The sequence below is a fragment of the Camelina sativa genome, chromosome 6, assembly GCF_000633955.1.
Source record: "Camelina sativa cultivar DH55 chromosome 6, Cs, whole genome shotgun sequence".
In the NCBI taxonomy this organism is placed as follows: domain Eukaryota; kingdom Viridiplantae; phylum Streptophyta; class Magnoliopsida; order Brassicales; family Brassicaceae; genus Camelina; species Camelina sativa.
Window position 1 is genome coordinate 15,622,915 of NC_025690.1, and position 20,004 is coordinate 15,642,918.

The 20,004-nt window shown below is 33.4% G+C and overlaps 2 protein-coding genes across 2 annotated transcripts; one reads left to right on the plus strand and one right to left on the minus strand.

The window, feature by feature from the left end:
* On the minus strand, positions 2,147 to 4,999 carry LOC104791591 (phenylalanine ammonia-lyase 2). The gene is made up of 2 exons (XM_010517514.2): positions 4,442 to 4,999; positions 2,147 to 4,152 (listed from the first exon to the last, which is right to left on the minus strand). Exons 1-2 carry the CDS (start codon positions 4,846 to 4,848, stop codon positions 2,403 to 2,405), a joined length of 2,157 nt encoding a protein of 718 aa, XP_010515816.1. The 5' UTR covers positions 4,849 to 4,999; the 3' UTR covers positions 2,147 to 2,402.
* Positions 17,691 to 19,543, plus strand: LOC104791592 (cytochrome P450 71B5). Its single transcript, XM_010517515.2, has 2 exons — positions 17,691 to 18,641; positions 18,755 to 19,543. The coding sequence occupies exons 1-2, from the start codon at positions 17,760 to 17,762 to the stop codon at positions 19,367 to 19,369; spliced, it is 1,497 nt and encodes a 498-aa protein (XP_010515817.1). The 5' UTR covers positions 17,691 to 17,759; the 3' UTR covers positions 19,370 to 19,543.

Here is a 20,004-nt window from a genome sequence, read left to right on the forward strand (position 1 = left end):
GTTTAATTAAGTGTGTTATTTAAACCTGGTTATTTGCGGTTTTGGTTGGATTTTAATTTTTAGGTTAAAGGTATGTNAGTCTTCTTCCATTGCCAAGCGGTCTAAATCTGCAACTATTAGTGCTAAAAGTGTTCGTGCACAGGGGAAGTTTAGGTCTGATGTTTTTGTGTCCAAAGCAGCTCAAGCAAGGTATGCATATATTTTTTCTCGGAAGGTTACAAAAGAAAGACAACTAGATTTTTCTCAACCAGATGACTTTGGGATTCTTGATAAGATTATGGATCTAGGGTTGCATTTTTCGGTACAAGATTTGCACGTGTATGTCAAAGAGGTGGTTTGTGAGTTTTATGCAAATTTGCCAAAGGAAAAAACTAGGAATGGAATTCAAGTGTTTGTTAGAGGTCACTGGTATGAGTTTTCTCCTAGCGCTATCAATGAGGCACTTAATCTTGAATCATTGTCTCAAGAAGAGAAGCAAGCAGATGCAGCTGTAGATAGGCTGAGTAAAAATAAACTTGCAGAAGTTCTGAGTGGTCGCGACAAGTTGTCTTGGAATTAATTGAAGGTTAGGGATCTACCTGGACAAATTGCACCTCTTTTCATGTTGGCGAGTTATAATTGGGTTCCTTCAGTTCATAGGGATCATATTTCAATCGATCGTGCTCGAGTTGTGTATAAGCTTGTTCAAGGAATTCGGTTTGATCTAGGACAACTAATTTATGATCAGATTATGGATATGAGTTGGATTGATACTACTCGGTGCATAATGTTTCCTAGAACCATTTTCGAAACACTTAAGGTTCAAGAAGGTCCGCTTGAATGGTCAGATGCAGAAGAAGAAGTAGCTGTTGAGTTTTATATTAAAGATGTTAGGACTGGGCGAGCTTATGCGGTTAAACACAATTTGCTTCCTGAGAATGAAGACCCAACACCAGTTCGAAGACAAATGGATGAGGGATCTTCTTCGACTTCTGAGGTAATTCAGTTGGGTAGCATTCGTGTGCCACAGGTTGGTCAAGAAAATGAGGAGAATTCATATGCAGCTTTGGTCAACACAGCACAAGCTCTACAGAGACTTACTGAAGTAGTTCAGAGGCTCATACAGAATCATCCACTTTCCAAAATGATTTGAGTTGTTTTTTAATTGTTGTTTTCTCAAGCAGGGGGAGAAGGAGAAGAGGCTGGTCTGAAATTCTGGGGGAGTCTGGCTAGTCTGAGATTCTGGTCTGAGATTCTGGGGGAGTCTAGCTGGTCTGAGATTCTGGGGGAGCTTTGTGTTTTCATTAAAACTTTGGAAGATTTTCGGTGATCATTTTAGTTCATTGTGTTTGGATGTTTAACTATGGCTTGATGATCGCTTTTGGTTTATGATATGAACAGTTGACTATGGTTTAAAGATGTTTGTTTTATATCTAAGCAAAAAATTCTTATGCTTGAGAAGCACAAAGTTAAAAAAAGGGGAGATTGAAGATGCAGCATTTGAACAAGTGTTTGAACTACTCCAGAAGGACATGACTTTAATACGAAAACAGAGTTTCGAGTGATCTATGACGGCTATTATCAAGACTCATACAGATTTAGAAGGCACGAGAAGCTTCTAGAAGATTGAAGAGCTTCATGTTTACAATTGGAATGTAAACATGAAGAAAGTCGGAAATTTCCTAAAACATAAAGAAAAAGGAAATTGTCCAATTCCTATTAGGATTAGATTAGGTAGTTTGCTAATTAAATAGCTAATACCTAGATCTATAAATAGGGATGCTAAAGCAAGGTTGAGTTTTAGCACAAACAAGAGAAAGCTAACCTAGCTATTAAATTTTAGTTTTTAAGAAAAAGAGCTAAAAACTTAGAGAGAGCAAGAGGTTTCTTTAAGAGAGTTTTGAGAGGTTAGAAAATTGTTTAGAACAAATTTGTAAACAGATTTTCTATCAATCAAAAGAGAGTTTAAAGAAATCAATATTTTCATTATTCAGATCATAAGTTCTCACACTTACAATATGCACGAGAGGCTCCAAGAAATGGCCATGAGATGCATAGCATAGACATTATTTTAGTATATAAAAGGAGAAACTCACATGAAAGGATTCATAATGCTTAGACAAAAACAGTAAGAAACAAGTACATTTGAAGCCAGACACCAATAATACATCACAAGTCTTCTTTTCTTGATCACTCTCTTTTGTCAACTGTGTCCGAATCCTCAAATGGCAACATGAAAGTAACAAGTTAACAACTAGTTTTACACGTAAGTTTTATATCATATATATCATACAGAGTGAAACCATTCATTCACATTACAATCAAAAACTCAATTCAAACTTAAAACAGTAAAAGAACAACAAAAATTTAAATCGAAACAGAACAATTGAAAACAGAACAGAACAGAACAGAGGAATGCTCTCTTAGCAAATCGGAATCGGAGCTCCGTTCCATTCCTTGAGACAATCCATCAACGGATCAATCAGTTTACCTTCACACATTGCAGTGAAAACCTTATCAAACTCCTCTCCTGGAGACACAACCTTTTCTCCGGTCAACAACTTCGTACCGAGCTCTTCCCTCACGAACCTATACAACGGATACGACCTACACTCCGTAATCCGGTTCGGAATCGCAGCAGTTCCATTACCGTAAGCCGCTCTAGTCGCTTCCACTTCCTTTGGGAGCACAGCCTTAAGCTCCTCTTCAAAAGCTCCAATCTTTTGAAAGATTGAAGTCCCTGCATTCTTCTCTGTCTCACCGTTAGATAAAGCGTGATCAACAATGACTTGTCTTAGCTTCTGCATCAACGGGTACGTAGCGCTACATGGATCATCCACGTATGTGAACACTTGTTCACGATCAACAACCTTAAGCAAGTCTTTCTCGCAGAACCGCGATGGATGAAGCTCACCATTGACACCAGTGGTTAACACTTTCTTAGCCACTTGAGAAACCGTGTTCTTCACAGTTTGTCTCAAATTCTCTTCCAAATGTCTCAAATCCACAGCTTGACATATCCCAACAAGGAACGTTGTTGACATAAGCTTGAGAATGTCAACAGCTTCAGATGTTTTACGTGAAGAGATCAATCCAAGAGAGTTGACATCTTGGTTATGTTGTTCAGCTGATTGAACATGGCTTGTGACTGGATTAGCCAAGTACTGAAGCTCAGAACAGTAAGAAGCCATAGCAATCTCAGCTCCTTTGAAACCATAATCCAAACTTGGATTACTCGAAGCTGTTAGATTCGAAGGAAGTCCATTGTTGTAGAAATCGTTAACAAGCTCAGAGAACTGAGCAAACATAAGCTTCCCAATCGCAGCAATGGCCAATCTCGTGTTATCCATAGATACTCCGATCGGTGTTCCTTGGAAGTTACCACCGTGAATCGCCTTGTTCCTCGAAACATCGATCAACGGGTTATCGTTGACTGAGTTGATCTCACGCTCGATCGATTTCGTCGCGTAACGGATCACTTCGATTTGAGGACCTAACCATTGAGGAGATGTACGAAGAGCGTAACGATCTTGTTTAGGTTTTTGTAACGGATCCATCTCGTGAAGCTTTTGAGCTAATTTCATGTATGAGCTTCCGTCGAGGATGTGTTCCATTATCGCCGCCGCTTCGATTTGTCCAGGGTGATGTTTCAAACGGTGAGTCAGGTGATCGGTGAACTCAGGCTTCCCGCTCATCACCTCCGCGAAGATCGCCGACAAAACCTCAGCTAACACCGCTTGAACATTCGCTTCGAATAGAACCATCGACGCCATGCCAGATCCAACCGCCGTGCCGTTAACTAGAGCTAACCCTTCCTTAGGCTGCAGATCGAAGAATCCGGTACTGATCCCGGCTTTCTCGAAAGCTTCTTTCGCGGTTAAGGATTCGCCGTTAGGACCGGTGGCTTTGGAGTTGGGACGTCCCGTGAGGAGTCCGGCGATGTAGGAGAGAGGAACGAGATCGCCGGAAGCGGTTATGGTTCCACGGAGGGGAAGCGAAGGAGAGATGTTGTGATTGAGGAGACTCGTGATCGCTTCGAGGATCTCGAATCTGATCCCTGAGTATCCTTGGAGTAGAGTGTTGACTCTTACGAGCATGGCGGCTCTTGTGGCGGACTCCGGCAGCGTGTGACTTGTCTCCTTCGTGTTTCCGAATATTCCGGCGTTCAAAAATCTGAAAAAAAATAAAAAAAACAAAAAAAATAATTAAAACCCAACCCGATCTGAATCAACCCGACCCGAGTAACCGACCCAGCGTGTTTCCCATGCACTCGTGAGTTTATTCAGTGACAAATTATACAAGAACAAAACTAATCTCTGCCAATTACCCACTTAAGCTACTAATTTAATATTTTTTTCCTGATCACAAATCCCAAAAAGAATTTGAAAAATAAAATAGGAATAAAAATCTCAAATTAATTAGTTACTCATAATGTTACGATTATGAATTTAATTAAAATTACCTAATGAGTTCAGTTTGTAGGGCGGTGCCGTTTTTGGTTCTGCGGTGAGAAGTAGCACCAAAGCCAGTGGTGACACCGTAACTGTCAGTGCCTTTGTTCATACTCTCCATAACCCAATCGCTGCTAGCTTTCACACCGGCTCTTGAAGACTCAGCTAACTCAACCTTAACATCGCCGCCTACGGTGGAGATGGCAGCAACTTGTCCGATCGTTAGTGTTTCTCCTCCAAGATTAACAACTGGTCTACGGTACTCTTCAACCATCTTCTTGACTTCGTCAAGATGGCTTCCTTTCATTTGCTCAGCGGCTAAACCCCAATTCAACGGATCCGACACCGTCTTTGTCATCACGGCTGGTTTGGCTGTCTTCTCTCCTCCGTTGCACAACATTGCTTCGATCTGATCCATTTGGTTTTGAAAAAGTTGTGTGTTTAGTGAATGGGATGATCAAGATTATTCAGATCTCTTGAGTTTGTTTGTTTGGGAGTTAGAGAGAGAGAGAGAGAGAGGTTTTGAATTGTTGTTGTTGGTGGGGTTTTGGTTATTCTGAGGAAGAAGAGAAGAGAGAAGAGTGGTTTAAATAACAAGGACAATGTTAGTGTTGTTGTTAGGTAAGCACAAGAGAGGCGAACACAAGAGTTGATTTTCGTATTAAAAAAAAAAAATTAAAATGAAAGAATGAGAGGGGTGGGTGAGAGATTAATGATGACCGTTGGATGAAGATCATAGATCTAATGGTGGAGAATGGAGAACGTGAATTTGGTTTGAGTCGCAAAAAGTGTTTTTTTTTTTAAATTAACGCGGTTGGTTTACGTTGTTGTGTTCGATCAATAACAACCTCAATCCTCAAGGGTCGAAAAAGGGGGTCGTGGCTGGTGGCTGAGGAAAATAGCGTTTTGCGGTTGGTGAGACTTTTTGGGAGACAAAAAAAAAAATGTATTTACGAGTGGGGGATTATGGTTTTGGAGATCAAATGGGAGTAGTTGTAGAATGTTAAGAACACGTACTTAGGTCAACTTCAAAGTCGTCCCTTATATAAAACAATGTACGGAAATATTGCATTTACACATTCTTTTCCACAAATTAATAACATAAACACATACATTAACCTCTCTTAACTTATTTCATATTATTGAATCTTACTCTTTTATTTTCTTCTCATTTTTTTCTCATTTGATCTTTATTTTTTATCTCACTTTAATTACATTGTTTTAAATGTAACTTGTAGACAGAGATTGTTTTTATATATATTTCAATCTTTTATCTTTCTTTTCACAAAAAAGAAAATTATGAGTTCAATCTAAATCAAAGACAATTGAATTAGTGTTCATTGCCAAATTAATAATTTCTAAGTCCAGACTAAATTAAAGTAAATAATATTGGAATTAATAAATTTATTTAACTAATTTTTCAATATGAAAGAAATGGTTTATTTTAATTAATTATCCATTTTGATGCATAAATGGTTAACAAAATATTGCATTTATAATTATTTTTACATTATAATTATTATAGATAGACAAAATTTTACATACACAAAGTGGGTGTATTGTTCATGATCAAAATTATTATATCCATAAAGTTGTCTATTTGTTAAAATTTTCGTGTAATAAATGAGAATGTTTTAAACATACAAAACAATGTCTACTTTTAGGAGTTAGGATGTATTGTTTTGGTTTTTTGTTTATTGTTTATGGTTTAGGATTTATTGATTATTGTCTATTGTAGAGGGTTTATGATTTATTATTTTGTTATTTAGGTTTAGTTGTATGGTTTAAGGTACAACGACAACATCAAAACCATATGATCATAGTCAATGTGGATACTATTGCAATTTGTGGATACAACTTACACATATGGATAGTTATTTATGTTTAGTTTGGTCTCATTATAAATATAAACAAATAAACCACTTGAATTCGAACCAAACCAGCATGGATTGTTTGGGTAAAAAAAGGGCGGGTACCCTTTCTATTTTTTCAGTATCAACACTAAACCAAACATTTGACTTCAAAATATATATATATATATATATATATAAGTCGTTTGTTAATGATATTACTAGCTAGATCTGCACAAGGTGGAACATTTGACTCCGGTTAAGTTTATAATGACTGTATATACGTTTCCAAGTATGATTATTATTGTCAAGTGCTATGAGTTATGTAAGTGTAGTTATTACATTAAAATTTTTCTAGAGGAAGGAAATAGAAAAAAAAAAGTATTATGGATGAAAATATATATATATATATATATATATATATACACCTTTTCTCTGTAAATATGGCATTTACACGAAGATTTGATGAATTTTGCCATTACTCACTCTTTACAATGATTATCTTTTGTTCGATCAGGTAATATAAACAGTCAGGTTGTGTCAGAGAGCTAGTACAATACATTGTCATAAAATCAAGAGCGCAACATGCTGATTAGAAAAACAAGGTGATTAAGAATATTAATCCCGGTTTGCGGTTTTATGATAATTAATTAACATGTTGATTAGGAGAATATATAATGGTTAGTGATAACAATATCTAACAAAGTGATTAAGAATGTTAATCCCGGTTTATAATTTCTAATTACTTGAAATGAGGCAGTACTCTGTTTCTTCTCTTGAGTATACGGAAAATATTATCCAATTAAGTGATTTTTTTTTTTTTTTTTGGTCATGAGCTTATATTGTATTTTATTTGGCCAAAGTTGCTAACATTTTATCGAGTTGAGAAAAACAAAAAATACTCTTTGTTTGGTTAGAAGCCTAACTCAAAGGATATATCTTTTTTTGGATTGTGACTTATATAAGTTACACCAAGAAGGAAAGAATCCAATTGCTGTTTTTTTTTTCTTCCAATGAGTTAACGTCGTAAAGGCTGTCTGAGGTGTGCATTTATCTATATATTAGAAAGAAAAAAACATAAATGAAAGTTTATGTGGCTGATTTTGACAAATGACTTTTGTGATTGTATATTTTGAGATAATATGTGACCTTTGAAATGGGGGAAGCTGAAGGGGGTTGGTGAGACGAGTGGTGTCTGATGGATCTTTGCCACTGTGGTTGTTGCATTGATGACCCACAACAAGGGCTACCTCACGTAATTTTCATTTGATAATCGTTTATATTTTGAGTGTTTTCGTCTTCTTTTTTTTATTTTTATTTTTATTTTAGCTTAGTCAGCATTTTAATTTTTAGGTCGACGACGCTTATGAAGAAGTTGGAGGGATGGATAGCTGCCTGAAACAGTGTCTTCTAAGATAATTTTATAATCAATTTTAGAAACCCAACTAATCTCGACTTCAACGTTTATCCAAAAAGAAAAATAAAAAATCACTAATATAGAGGTTGATATGTGACGTTTTGATTCTTCATATTTTGCAATACAAAATGTCTACACTCGCTTTTTCATTAAATAATATATTATCAAAGGCTAGACTGTGTTATCTTTGTATAAAATACTTTTAATCGTAGATTTGCAGTTTTTTTGTTATTATTATATATTCAGAACAAATAGTTGGTAGTATCTAATTACGTAAGTAAAAATGTTAAGAAGACAAGATGTGGTGAAGAGCATGCACACATGAAAGTGTTTAAATCAATCCATCCTACCAACCCACTACTTCTTTGCAGCCATAATTTTGTAGACCCTTTTATAATTTCGTGTCCAATTGATTTACATTAGCTTTATTTATTTTTGTATTAATTTTTTGTAGCGATGATTCAAGCAACAGAGTAAGGAGTAGTTCGATATCACCGTCTAACCCTCAACTAGATATTACTTTTTCTGATAAACTAAATGTGTGTTTATTTTTTTTGCATAATGCTTAGGGAATTTGTTTTACATTTAGGAAGAGGACGAGTTTAAGTTCTATGACGATTACACGTTAATGGCGAATCTTTCAACCTAATCAATATACAAAACTATAGCTTATAAATAATTCAGTTATTTGCTCGTCCACTATTTTCATGTTTGCTATTTTTTTTTTTTTTGCTATTTTTATTTGGAAGTTATAAAAAATATTTACAACTGATCTTGTTCCGTGCGATTAGTTTGATCTATTTTCTTACGTAGTCGTCTAGGTGTTTCGATTTAGACCGTATATTCTCAAGTCTCAATTATTTCACTCTTTAATAATAAAGATTTTAACATTGGTCTGACTTTTAATAAATACAGCACTTTATTGCAAAAAGAATGTAAACATGTCATGTATTCATTTTACAACCATGCAATGCAAACGGTGTGTTTTCTTCATTTTTAGCTCCGCATTCATTGTTATCTAGTGTGTTCCCCTCGTGCATGTGTAATACATTGTCCTCACTCCTCCACAAATTTAAAATAGCATTACAATTATATTATCTCGATGGACCGGTCTTATGAAATATCTTGGTGCGGCGACCATCTATGCTTATGGTGATGGGATGCAGATCATGGATAACCTTGAACCAACCGTAGCAACCGAGGAAACTCAAGGTGAATAATTCCTTAAACTCTCTTGCACTCTCTCCTTTGTACTTACTTCCATCTGTATCTGCTTGAGATATGCGTTTTTATATATACTGTATATGGCTTCAGAGGATACGACATACAACTGGAGGTGGCCCTATCAACTAAAGACAAAGCCCACCACAATTCTAAGTTATTGTGATTGTTTTCTTGTAAGCTTTAACTTAAAATCTCAATATTTCTTGTTGGTTTTTTAATTGGATTTGGTGTCATACTTCCTGTTGATTGCCTTTGAATCTATATTATATACACCGTATTTTACCATGTAAACTACATAACTACATCTACATACATACACTTTTGTTAATGTGGGTTAACCTTTTATAAATGCTACCGAGTTCATCATCAAAACACTGCTCACACAAACTCAAAGCTGGATATCACCAGACTTTTGAGGCAGGACCGATTCAGGTAACAAGCTATAGCTTCTAATGATTGGTAAGATCAAAAGAAGAAAATGTTACGAGTTTGTGTTTTCGATCGATATTTTAACATCTCTTGTTTTTAGAGTTTAGACAATGATGCCTGAGTGTTAAACACAATTGTTATCGACACTTTCAATAAATTAAAAACTAATAATAGACAAGAAAATTACAGGTTGTAGAATCAGAACTGCAGATTTCTAGTTTTGTATCAAGTTTGGAGAAGCTGTTGGAGAAAAAAAACATAGCATTGCCTCATAACAACTAGAAATCGCAGACCGGGATTACATTCTTAGCTAATCACCTTGTCAAACTATTACTAACCAATTATTTCCCTTGAAGAAAAGACTACTGTATTTAACACAATCTCCCAATAATATATATCTACTACATTTACTTTTTACCAAGTTTATTTCTTTTGTTGTCTATTTCTTTTGCCAGTGAATCAGGTTTACTTATATTTTGCGCTTTGCATATGCATAGGAAATAAAGAACAATACAAAACAAATTAGGATAGACAAATGATAACATTTATTTTTTACAAATATATGTTATATATATGAACAATACTATTTATATAAGTTTTGTAAATGGGTTTGAGTTGACAAAAATTATGTTTTAAAAGCTGTCCAATAAAATTTGAGAACAGAAATGGACTTGTTGAAAAATAAAGAAGTAGCAAAAAAATATCAGTTTTCACTCTCTTTTTTTTTTGTTTTTTTTTTTGTCACTGTTTTCACTCTCTAGCAGCTGTTATGAAATAAATAAAGAAACCTAAAATCTCATGTGTAGAGAGTAGAGACCTTTTTATGAAGATGTTAACGCGTAGACGTGACAAATAAAAAGAAGATATATAACTAATGCGTATTCACAATTTTAGGTTTGTTTAGAAACTCCCAAAACATACTCTTAAAACAATTCTCACAAAACCCCATTAGCAATAATTTTCAGTTTTATTGTTCAGAATTTGTTTTTTTTGTGTCCAGCTCTGAATACTCTTTTGTTTTTTCTCTTTTTTGGGGGTGCAGAATCCACCTCTGAATACATTCAACATTTATGTCTGAAAAATAACAAATTGTATTTCACAAAAATGAAAAAAACAATAAAATTGTTATAAAATATAACATAAATATATAAAAATATTATGTTATTATATATATGTATGATAGTATATACTATAATAAAGGGAGAAAGAGATCGAGAGTGGAGGCAGAGAGATACAACAAAAATGTGTTATTACTTTACTCTCTCTCGTACAACACATATATATACTCTATCAAAAACTTGATCATCAAGTTACTTCAATGCTAAGTAATTAATAAAATATAAGAAGAGATAGAATCAAATAATGGATCATCACTTGCATATTATCCGTTTATAACATTCCCCTTTAAATATCCATCACCAATTCACATATAGTGTACTATCTTATTAAAAACTTTATTGTAGAAAAATTGTATAGGATAAAATCCATGATAAGGAAAAAGAGTATAATGACACAATCTCCTCTTTATAGTAGACGAGTCTTTTTTTCATAGATTTCATAGATGACTTATATTGTTCATTCTTTACTTCAAACAAACTAACAGATTTTTCTTCATATCTTCCGTAGATGATCCATATTGATCATTCTCTTCATTCTTCTGAAGAGATAGACCTTCACCATTGACATTCTTCTTTGAAGTTGATATTATGTGTGTTATTTGCTGCCTCGTTAAAAACCTTGTCATGGAAAAATCTAGTGGGATAAAAACCATTATATGGGAAAAAGAGTGCAGCCACGCGAACCATCATATCCTCCCGTGGAAGTATCATCTTCAAAAGATGGATTTTGATCTCTGAAGATGCATTCTGAATGAGGTAGCAGGAAGCACCTTTGTAAGTACATCTGCTACATTGTTACTTGAGCTGATGTACTGGCTATCAACTTCTTTATTCTTCTCAAATTCTTGACCGTAAGAGAGGAATATATCTTGTCTTGTCGTTCTTGGTATAGCTTCCTTTGATTTGGGCGACATATGCAACAAAGTCTTCCAACAGAGTTGTTGCCTTTCGGTTGCTTCTTGTTAATGGGTCCAAACAAGCATTAACTAGTTGATGCTGATCGAATCCTCAGTTCGAAGTTCTTCGTCAACATGTTACGAGGCTCCAATCTTAGGCAGATAAACTATTGGTTGACGTTCAAGCATCATCTGAGCCATTAGGGATTCTCGATATGGCATATGAAGCACAACTATTTTGGCATGACTTGAATAAGCAACGACCAAAGTCTATCACTGAAACGCCGCGAAGTTGTTGTTTTGCGATATATCTTTATATCGATCCGATATAAATTTTTCCATCTGCAAAACCAACTAAACCAAACTTGGGGGTTCCAAAATATATTACGCCCAAGTTAATCATACCTTTGCAATAGAAGATACGTTTTAACTCATACTCAAAATCTACTCATAGAGAATGAGTTATATACTGCAAAGAGATTAGTAGAAAATGCTATGCATAATTCATAAGATATATAAATGCTCGTCAGCATTTATATATGATCTTATATAACTATATATATATATATATATATTTAACTTCCTTTAAAAGTAATTAGTATAACATCTATTTCGATAGATGTTTAGTTTAGAATATCTGGAGACATTTTTGTCTTTCCAAGATCTTTTATTCCAAATAACTCTTCAAGAGTTTTTGATGATGTTCAAAATCATCACTGTTATGAATTCTCGAGAACATAATTATGATATCATATATTTTTCGGGATAAGCTCTTCAAGCATCCCATAAGGCATATTTCAAGTCATTCATATAACATCAATTTTGTTTGATAGGGTATTTTAACAACACATGGCGCGACACACCAATTTTGTTATATATCATTATACCCTTTTGATNAGATTAGTAGAAAATGCTATGCATAATTCATAAGATATATAAATGCTCGTCAGCATTTATATATGATCTTATATAACTATATATATATATATATATATTTAACTTCCTTTAAAAGTAATTAGTATAACATCTATTTCGATAGATGTTTAGTTTAGAATATCTGGAGACATTTTTGTCTTTCCAAGATCTTTTATTCCAAATAACTCTTCAAGAGTTTTTGATGATGTTCAAAATCATCACTGTTATGAATTCTCGAGAACATAATTATGATATCATATATTTTTCGGGATAAGCTTTTCAAGCATCCCATAAGGCATATTTCAAGTCATTCATATAACATCAATTTTGTTTGATAGGGTATTTTAACAACACATGGCGCGACAAACCATTTTGTTATATATCATTATTCCCTTTTGGTGCTTGGACCACTAGTCCAAAAATTACTCGTCTTTCATACGAGTTTAATATAGACTTGACTACCTCTTTTGTTGGCCAATATATATCTCTATACGCTCATAAAGCGGAGATGTATGATCCTCATTAATCAAATTGCGCGATATAATATTTTTATTGTCGACATTATGTCTTTGGTTCCATTTTCCCGTAATGACATGGTTAATCGAGATCTCTTTAATCATTATATAAATGATTTTATTCAGGTAGCTGATTTCGTTATTAACCATATCAATCGGTTTCTCTACTCCTATTGAGGAGTATCTTGCTCCTCTTGAGGAGTCTATCTACTCCTCTTTAGGAGTTCATTTTCTCCTCGTTTGAGAGTATAATCCTCCTTTTAATTTGCTCCTTTTTATTTTTGAGGATTTTATTTATCTTAGGAACCAAAGTAGTCTATCACGTTTCTTATGTGTCATAGACTTAGTATGTCATCCGTCAGAGACATATTTTTATTGGAGCATTTTTAGTTGGGATATGAGATTTCTTAGAACTAAAAGTTCATATTTATTTATGTGAGGATCAATAATTATATGAAATCTCATCCATCAGCTTTTTGCATTTGATTTGCAATATATATTTTGAATAGTGATATGTTGAACTTTTCCACTTTTAAACTTTTAAGTTCATATCCATTTGTCTAGAAAGATCCAAAACTATTCGATGATTCTCCCATAATGATGGAGAATTTTATCATCCAAAATAATGATATGCAAATCTTGCAATAAACACATATCTCATAAGATGGCTCAATATTATTAGAGCGGAGACTCATCTCCTGCATCTATATATTTCATCATCTTTGGATGATATTTTTATGCGGTGTGGGGGAGCATTATAAAATATATATCACACATCCATAAGATCAAAATGAGAAATATTTGATCTCCAACCATGAATACATAACATGGGAGAAATATTTCTTTAGAAATTGTTGGCTTCATATATAATATTGACTAGATGCAAAACTGCATGTTCCATGTTTTGACATGGAGATTAAATCACCAAGAACCGTTTTACAATCTCTTGGGATTGCGCTATGAACGATTCATTATAGCTCATTTCAAGAGTGAATATCATGGATGTTCCACTTTATCACATGCGACATATATATGTGATAAACTAAAGGATATGACTTCACCAAAGTTATATTGCTCTAGGGTGTCAAATTCACCAAAGTTCATCGACTTATTGTCGATGTGGAATTCCTTTAATTCTCCCCCTCGAGATGATAACTCTTGGAGTTCATTCATCTCGTACTGAATCCCACTTTAGGATCAACAACATACCGTTTTCGGTTATGTTTATTATCTTAAATCCTTATAAGATGTGTGATTAGTATTACCCCCTCTCAAGAAGATGAATTTTATGTTCATTCACCTCTGACCGAATCTTATTTTTAGATCGGTTATATTTGGAGTTTCATTTAGGAATTTATAAAAGAAATCAAATCATCATATATAAATAATAAGCCTATTAATCCAAAAGGATGCTGAATGGGCCAACATTATATGATTCTGGAGGCATAGCCTACTACAGAACTAAGGAGGAGGTATATAACCATCGACTCCGTAAACAATAAATAAAAAATTAAATAATTTAAATAAACTTAAATAAAATAGATGTTACCTGAATATATAAATGAAGTGCAATGCTTACAATCTCATGAAATGTGAACGGGGACATTCAATACTTTTAAAAGAACTTTTGTTCCTCTGAACAAATTTTCAATGATTTTTAATATTATTGATTGACTGGGATGGCTTGACTGGTAATGCTATACTTGAAGCATAAGAGAATTTCATATTTACTATTATTTTGCCGTCTTTGTTTTTGCATGATGTAATCATATACATGCGTGTCTCCAATATGGCCGATCTTACGATATCATATTTATTTATAGTTTCAACATAATAATTTTATTAAGACAAAATGTCTTTGAAACTCCATGAGTTTTGTTTGAGACTTCAGAGAATAGTAGACATCGATAATTATGAATATGATGTCTTTGAAAGTCGAGAGACTACCTCATCTAGACCTTCCAAATACTTTTGCACTGTATAAAATATATGTACACGTGCTTTATATATTCTCATAAGAGAAATGTATTTTTGATTATAAAGACATTTCATTGTCTTTAAATCTTATGTTACACATATAGTTATTCTTTACGAATAAATAAAACTAAATAAACAAACTATAAATACAGAAAATAAAATAAGAGTTATAGTCTTATATATAAGGATTTAATAGACATAACTTTTACTTGATCGTAGAGTAGGCAGAGCCTAACATATATAACGATAAATCCGAAAAAGATAAATCTTTTTATTTGATCATAAATGAGGCAGAACCTCTATATGTATAACGATCAATCCGGAAAAGACAAAGCTTTTTGTTTGATCATGAATGAGGCAGAACCTCTATATGTATAATAATCAATCTGGAAATGACATAGCCTTATATTTGATCGTATAGAAAGCAAAGCCAATCTTTCAGGAAAGGACATAACTTTTTGTTAGATCGTAAAGGAGGAGCGAAACCTACCGTATCAAATGATCAATGCAAATATTATATAACTTTATATATGATCGTAAAGGAGGCAAAGCCTACCATATATAACAATCTATCCAAAAAAGACATAGCTTTTATTTGCTCGTGAAGGAGACAAAGCCTACCATATATTATACAATTAATTCGGATATAACATAGTTATATATTTGATCGTAAAGGATGTAAAGCCTATCATTTATAACGATCAATCCAGAAAATGATATTTGATCATACAGGTGGCATAGCATGCCATTTTTAACGATATTTCCAGAAAAGACATAATCTTTTGTTAGATCTGTAAGGAGGCAAAGCCTACTATATAAAATGATCTAACCATATAAAACGATCTATCTATCCGGAAAAGATATTGCTTTTATTTGATCTTGAAGGAGGCAGAGCCTACCATATATCTAACGATCTATCCGAATAATTTTTAGCTATAGATTTGATCGGAAAAGAGGCAATGCCTACAACTTATAACGATCAACCCTTGTAAAAGACATAATTTTACGATGTCTATAATATTTATGTTCTATAAACAGATATGAAAATTATATAGATTTACTTACCTCGTAAAAGCTCCAGCAGTAAAAACATCATGCTGATAACGTGTTATAAAATATAACGTAAATATATAAAAATATTATGTTATATATATATGTGTATATACAGTAAAACCTCTATAAATTAATACTCTATAAATTAATAAATACTATAAATTAATAAATTTTGTCAGTCCTAAGTCGGACCAGTGTAAAAAAATAACAAAATTCGATAAGATAATAAGATAATAATTTTTCTAAAATCCCCATGTAAAATATGGTCCCAATTATATCATAAATTAGTAATCATATAAATTTACATATATATAATGTATGTTTCTCCAAAAACTCATATCTACAAAAAAATTGTTATGTTGTATTTTCAAACGATAATGATATAAAATATTTTGTAACATGTCATAAATATAGATACGTTTTTTTAAAGTTTTCAATTTTTAGATATCCATCATTTATTGATAGTTTGATTTACTATTAAAATACAACAACTTATATTATTATTCATAAATTTAATTTTATATATGTCATGTGTATAAGTGAATTTGTTTATTATATTGTAATTTATTATTGATAATGTTTTCTAAATATTACAAATTCAATTTCAATACCATAAAATTTTGAATATCCGAAATTATTGTTAAAATTATCTCAATTCATAATTTTTAAAAGTTAAATTATTAAAAATATATCTATAAATTAATAATTATTAATTTATACTATAAATTAATAATTAATTTATAGATAAATTAATATTATTATAAATTAATAAAATGTTTTGATCTCAACATTATTAATTTATAAAAATTTTACTATATATATATGATAGTATATACTATAATAAAGGGAGAAAGAGATCGAGAGTGGAGGCAGAGAGATACAACAACAAAAATGTGTTATTACTTCACTCTCTCTCGTACAACACATATATATACTCAATCAAAGATTTGATCATCAAGTTACTTCTATGCTAAATAATTAATAATTTATAAGAAGAGATAAGATCAAATGATTGGATATTCACTTCAGTAGTTATCCGTTTATAATCAAAATTGTATTGTAGTACTAGTCAAAAGCCTTTCCAATATCTTACTAATATTTCATCCCAAAAATTCAAAAACGAGTTAACAAAAAAAAAACTATATTCAAAAATGAAGAAGTAACTTTTTAAACAAACTACACGTTGCAAGTTATAGCTCTGATATTCTACACGTTGCAAAGAACTTGTGACTTCCAAAGGGGGAAAAGGACAAAAACTACAATCGTTTAAAAGTCAATACATAGAAGTCGAACTATTGAATTGAAGTAAACCAAATTGTGAAATTCCATATATTCATAAAGAAATAATTGAACAGATATTGTATGTATCTACAGGTTCTCGTCATATACAATTTTCTTTTACGAACTACAGTATGTTTTTATCGAGTATCTCGATCTTAGTCGTCCCGCCAGAATAACTCCAAACAAAATAAAATGGCGCTCCACTTTATTGAAAGTTCGAAACAAACACAAGACTCTATTTTTTTGGGTAAATAACACAAGATTATACCGTCGGCTAAAGGCAGTAGGTCACTAGATAAGGACAACTTATACTATTCTACCACATTCTCCTAGGAATTATCTCATATTAACATATTATATATATCCGATATTATTCCTATAATATAGTAGCGAAACTTTGTTAATTGGTGAGGAAAAAAAAAAAAAAAAAAAAANGTAAAATTAAAGGGAAATAATAGAAGCTTGAGTATGGAAACTTTGATTTAGTCAAAACCCAAGTACCATACATTGCCTTTTTTTGTTTTTGTTTTTTTTTTGTCGAAACCATGCATGGCTCTATATATATGGGCGTTTTGAGAACTCATTACTTAACACTTCACCTCAATCAAACATAAAGAAGAAGAAAGTTTAGGCAATAAAAAAAAAAACAAGAAAATGTCTATCTTCCTTTGTTTTCTCTTACTCCTCCCTCTCACTTTGATCTTCTTTAAAAAGCTCTCACCGTCAAAAGGAAAGCTTCCTCCGGGACCTACGGGTCTTCCGATCATAGGAAACTTGCACCAGCTTGGAAGATTTCTTCACAAATCTCTTCACAAATTCTCCCAAGAATATGGACCTGTGATGTATCTTCGTTTTGGGGTAGTGCCTGTGATCACTGTCTCTTCCAAAGAAGGAGCTGAGGAAGTGCTCAAGACTCATGATCTTGAGACTTGTAGCCGACCTAAGACGGTGGGGAGCGAGTTATTTACTTACGGCTGTCAAGATATTGGCTTCGCTCCTTTTGGTGAGTGCTGGAGAGAGATGAGGAAAATCGCCATGCTCGAGCTCTTTAGCCCGAAAAAGCTCAAATCTTTCAGGTCTATTAGAGAGGACGAGAGCGCATTGTTGGTCAAGAAGGTATCAAATTCTGCTTATGAGAGACCTACTTCACCAGTTAATTTGAGGAAAGTCATTTTCACCTTTGCGGCAGGCATCATTTATAGACTTTCTTTTGGACAAAATTTCTGCGATTTTGTGGATATGGAGACAGTGGAAGATTTGGTGCTTGAGTCGGAGGTCAACCTTGGCTCCGTGGCGTTTGCTGACTTCTTACCTGCAGGGTGGATCATAGATCGGGTCTCCGGTCAGCATTCCAAGGTGAAAAAAGCCTTTGACAAACTCAACAATTTCTTTGAACTTGTGATTGATGATCATTTGAAGAGTGGAAAAATCCAAGATCACGCAGACATCGTTAGTGCCATGTTGGATATGATCAATAACCCTACTAAATTCGGTCCTTACAAAGTCACCAAAGACCATCTCAAAGGAGTCATGTCGGTGAGTACATATAATCCTTTACTAAAATCTTCAAATTTTTTACATTAGAAAGGCAACTTAAAGGGAAAATATTATAGCTTGGGAAGCAAGTTAACATATATCATTTTGATCAGGATGTGTTTTTGGCTGGAGTGAACGCTGGATCCATCACGATGATATGGACGATGACAGAGCTAAGCAGACATCCGAGAGTGATGAAAAAACTTCAAGAAGAGATTCGAGCAGCGCTAGGACCCAACAAAGAGAAAATCAAAGAAGCAGACCTAGAGAAAGTTGAGTACTTGAAGATGGTGATAGAGGAAATATTCAGATTACACCCACCAGCTCCTCTCTTGCTCCCAAGAGTAACAATGTCCGACATCAAGATTCAAGGCTACAACATTCCCAAGAACACCATGATCCAAATCAATACTTACTCGATTGGACGTGATCCCAAAAACTGGACAAAACCCGATGAGTTCATCCCCGAGAGGTTTGTCGATAACCCTATTGAATACAAGGGTCAGCATTTTGAGCTATTGCCGTTTGGATCAGGACGTAGGGTCTGCCCCGGGATGGACACGGGGATCACCATCGTCGAGCTCGGCCTTCTTAACCTTCTTTACTTCTTCGATTGGAGCTTGCCCAATGGCATGACAACCAATGACATCGACATGGAAGAAGACGGAGCTTTTGCCATAACTAAGAAAGTCTCTCTTGAACTCGTACCAACTCTTCATCGCTGGTGAAGAATATAATAACTACTTTTAAATAGGAACAAGACTTGCTATATGTTTGTCTACTTTACTACCGTTATGGGTTTTGCTTTGTCCTTTGTACGATAACGTTTATTTTGTCATGTAATCCGCATGTTTCATGTTTACAATAATGTTTCAATATCTATCTTTCATTTTTTGTTGAAATGGTCTTTTGAATAAAAATCCGTTTTTAAGTTGACAAAACAAAACAAAAGTTAACATATAACATTAAAGAAATTGATTCGGCAAGGTTTATATATCATGATAAAACAAATAATTGGGTACTCTGTCTTAATCCTTGGCTTCTGTTCTCTGTTTTCCTCTATCTTAAGTTTTTTTTTGGGATCATGTCAAACGACCAAAAAAAAAATTAGTGAAGATATGGAAAAGGGGTTTCAGAGATCTTCTAATCAACTTGCCCTCAATTAGTTCGTTTGAATCCTTGATTCAAAAGACTCCTTAATTTTTTTTTTTTTTTTATATAAAAGAAAACTCCACCGAAGATCAATCTACTCAGAATTTGAATTGATGAATTATTATTTTCGTGTGTAGTCAATTATTTTCGTACGTTGGATATTTTAAATATTTCAATAATTATTAAACCTAATTAGTTTGGTCATTGATCT

Excerpts from the sequence above, each read along its gene's own strand:
- LOC104791592 (XM_010517515.2), top strand. The coding sequence starts at position 17,760 with ATGTCTATCTTCCTTTGTTTTCTCTTACTCCTCCCTCTCACTTTGATC. Across the intron at positions 18,642-18,754 it reads ATCTCAAAGGAGTCATGTCG|GATGTGTTTTTGGCTGGAGT; the intron begins GTGAGTACATAT and ends CATTTTGATCAG.
- LOC104791591 (XM_010517514.2), bottom strand. The coding sequence starts at position 4,848 with ATGGATCAGATCGAAGCAATGTTGTGCAACGGAGGAGAGAAGACAGCC. Across the intron at positions 4,153-4,441 it reads CTACAAACTGAACTCATTAG|ATTTTTGAACGCCGGAATAT; the intron begins GTAATTTTAATT and ends ATTTTTTTTCAG.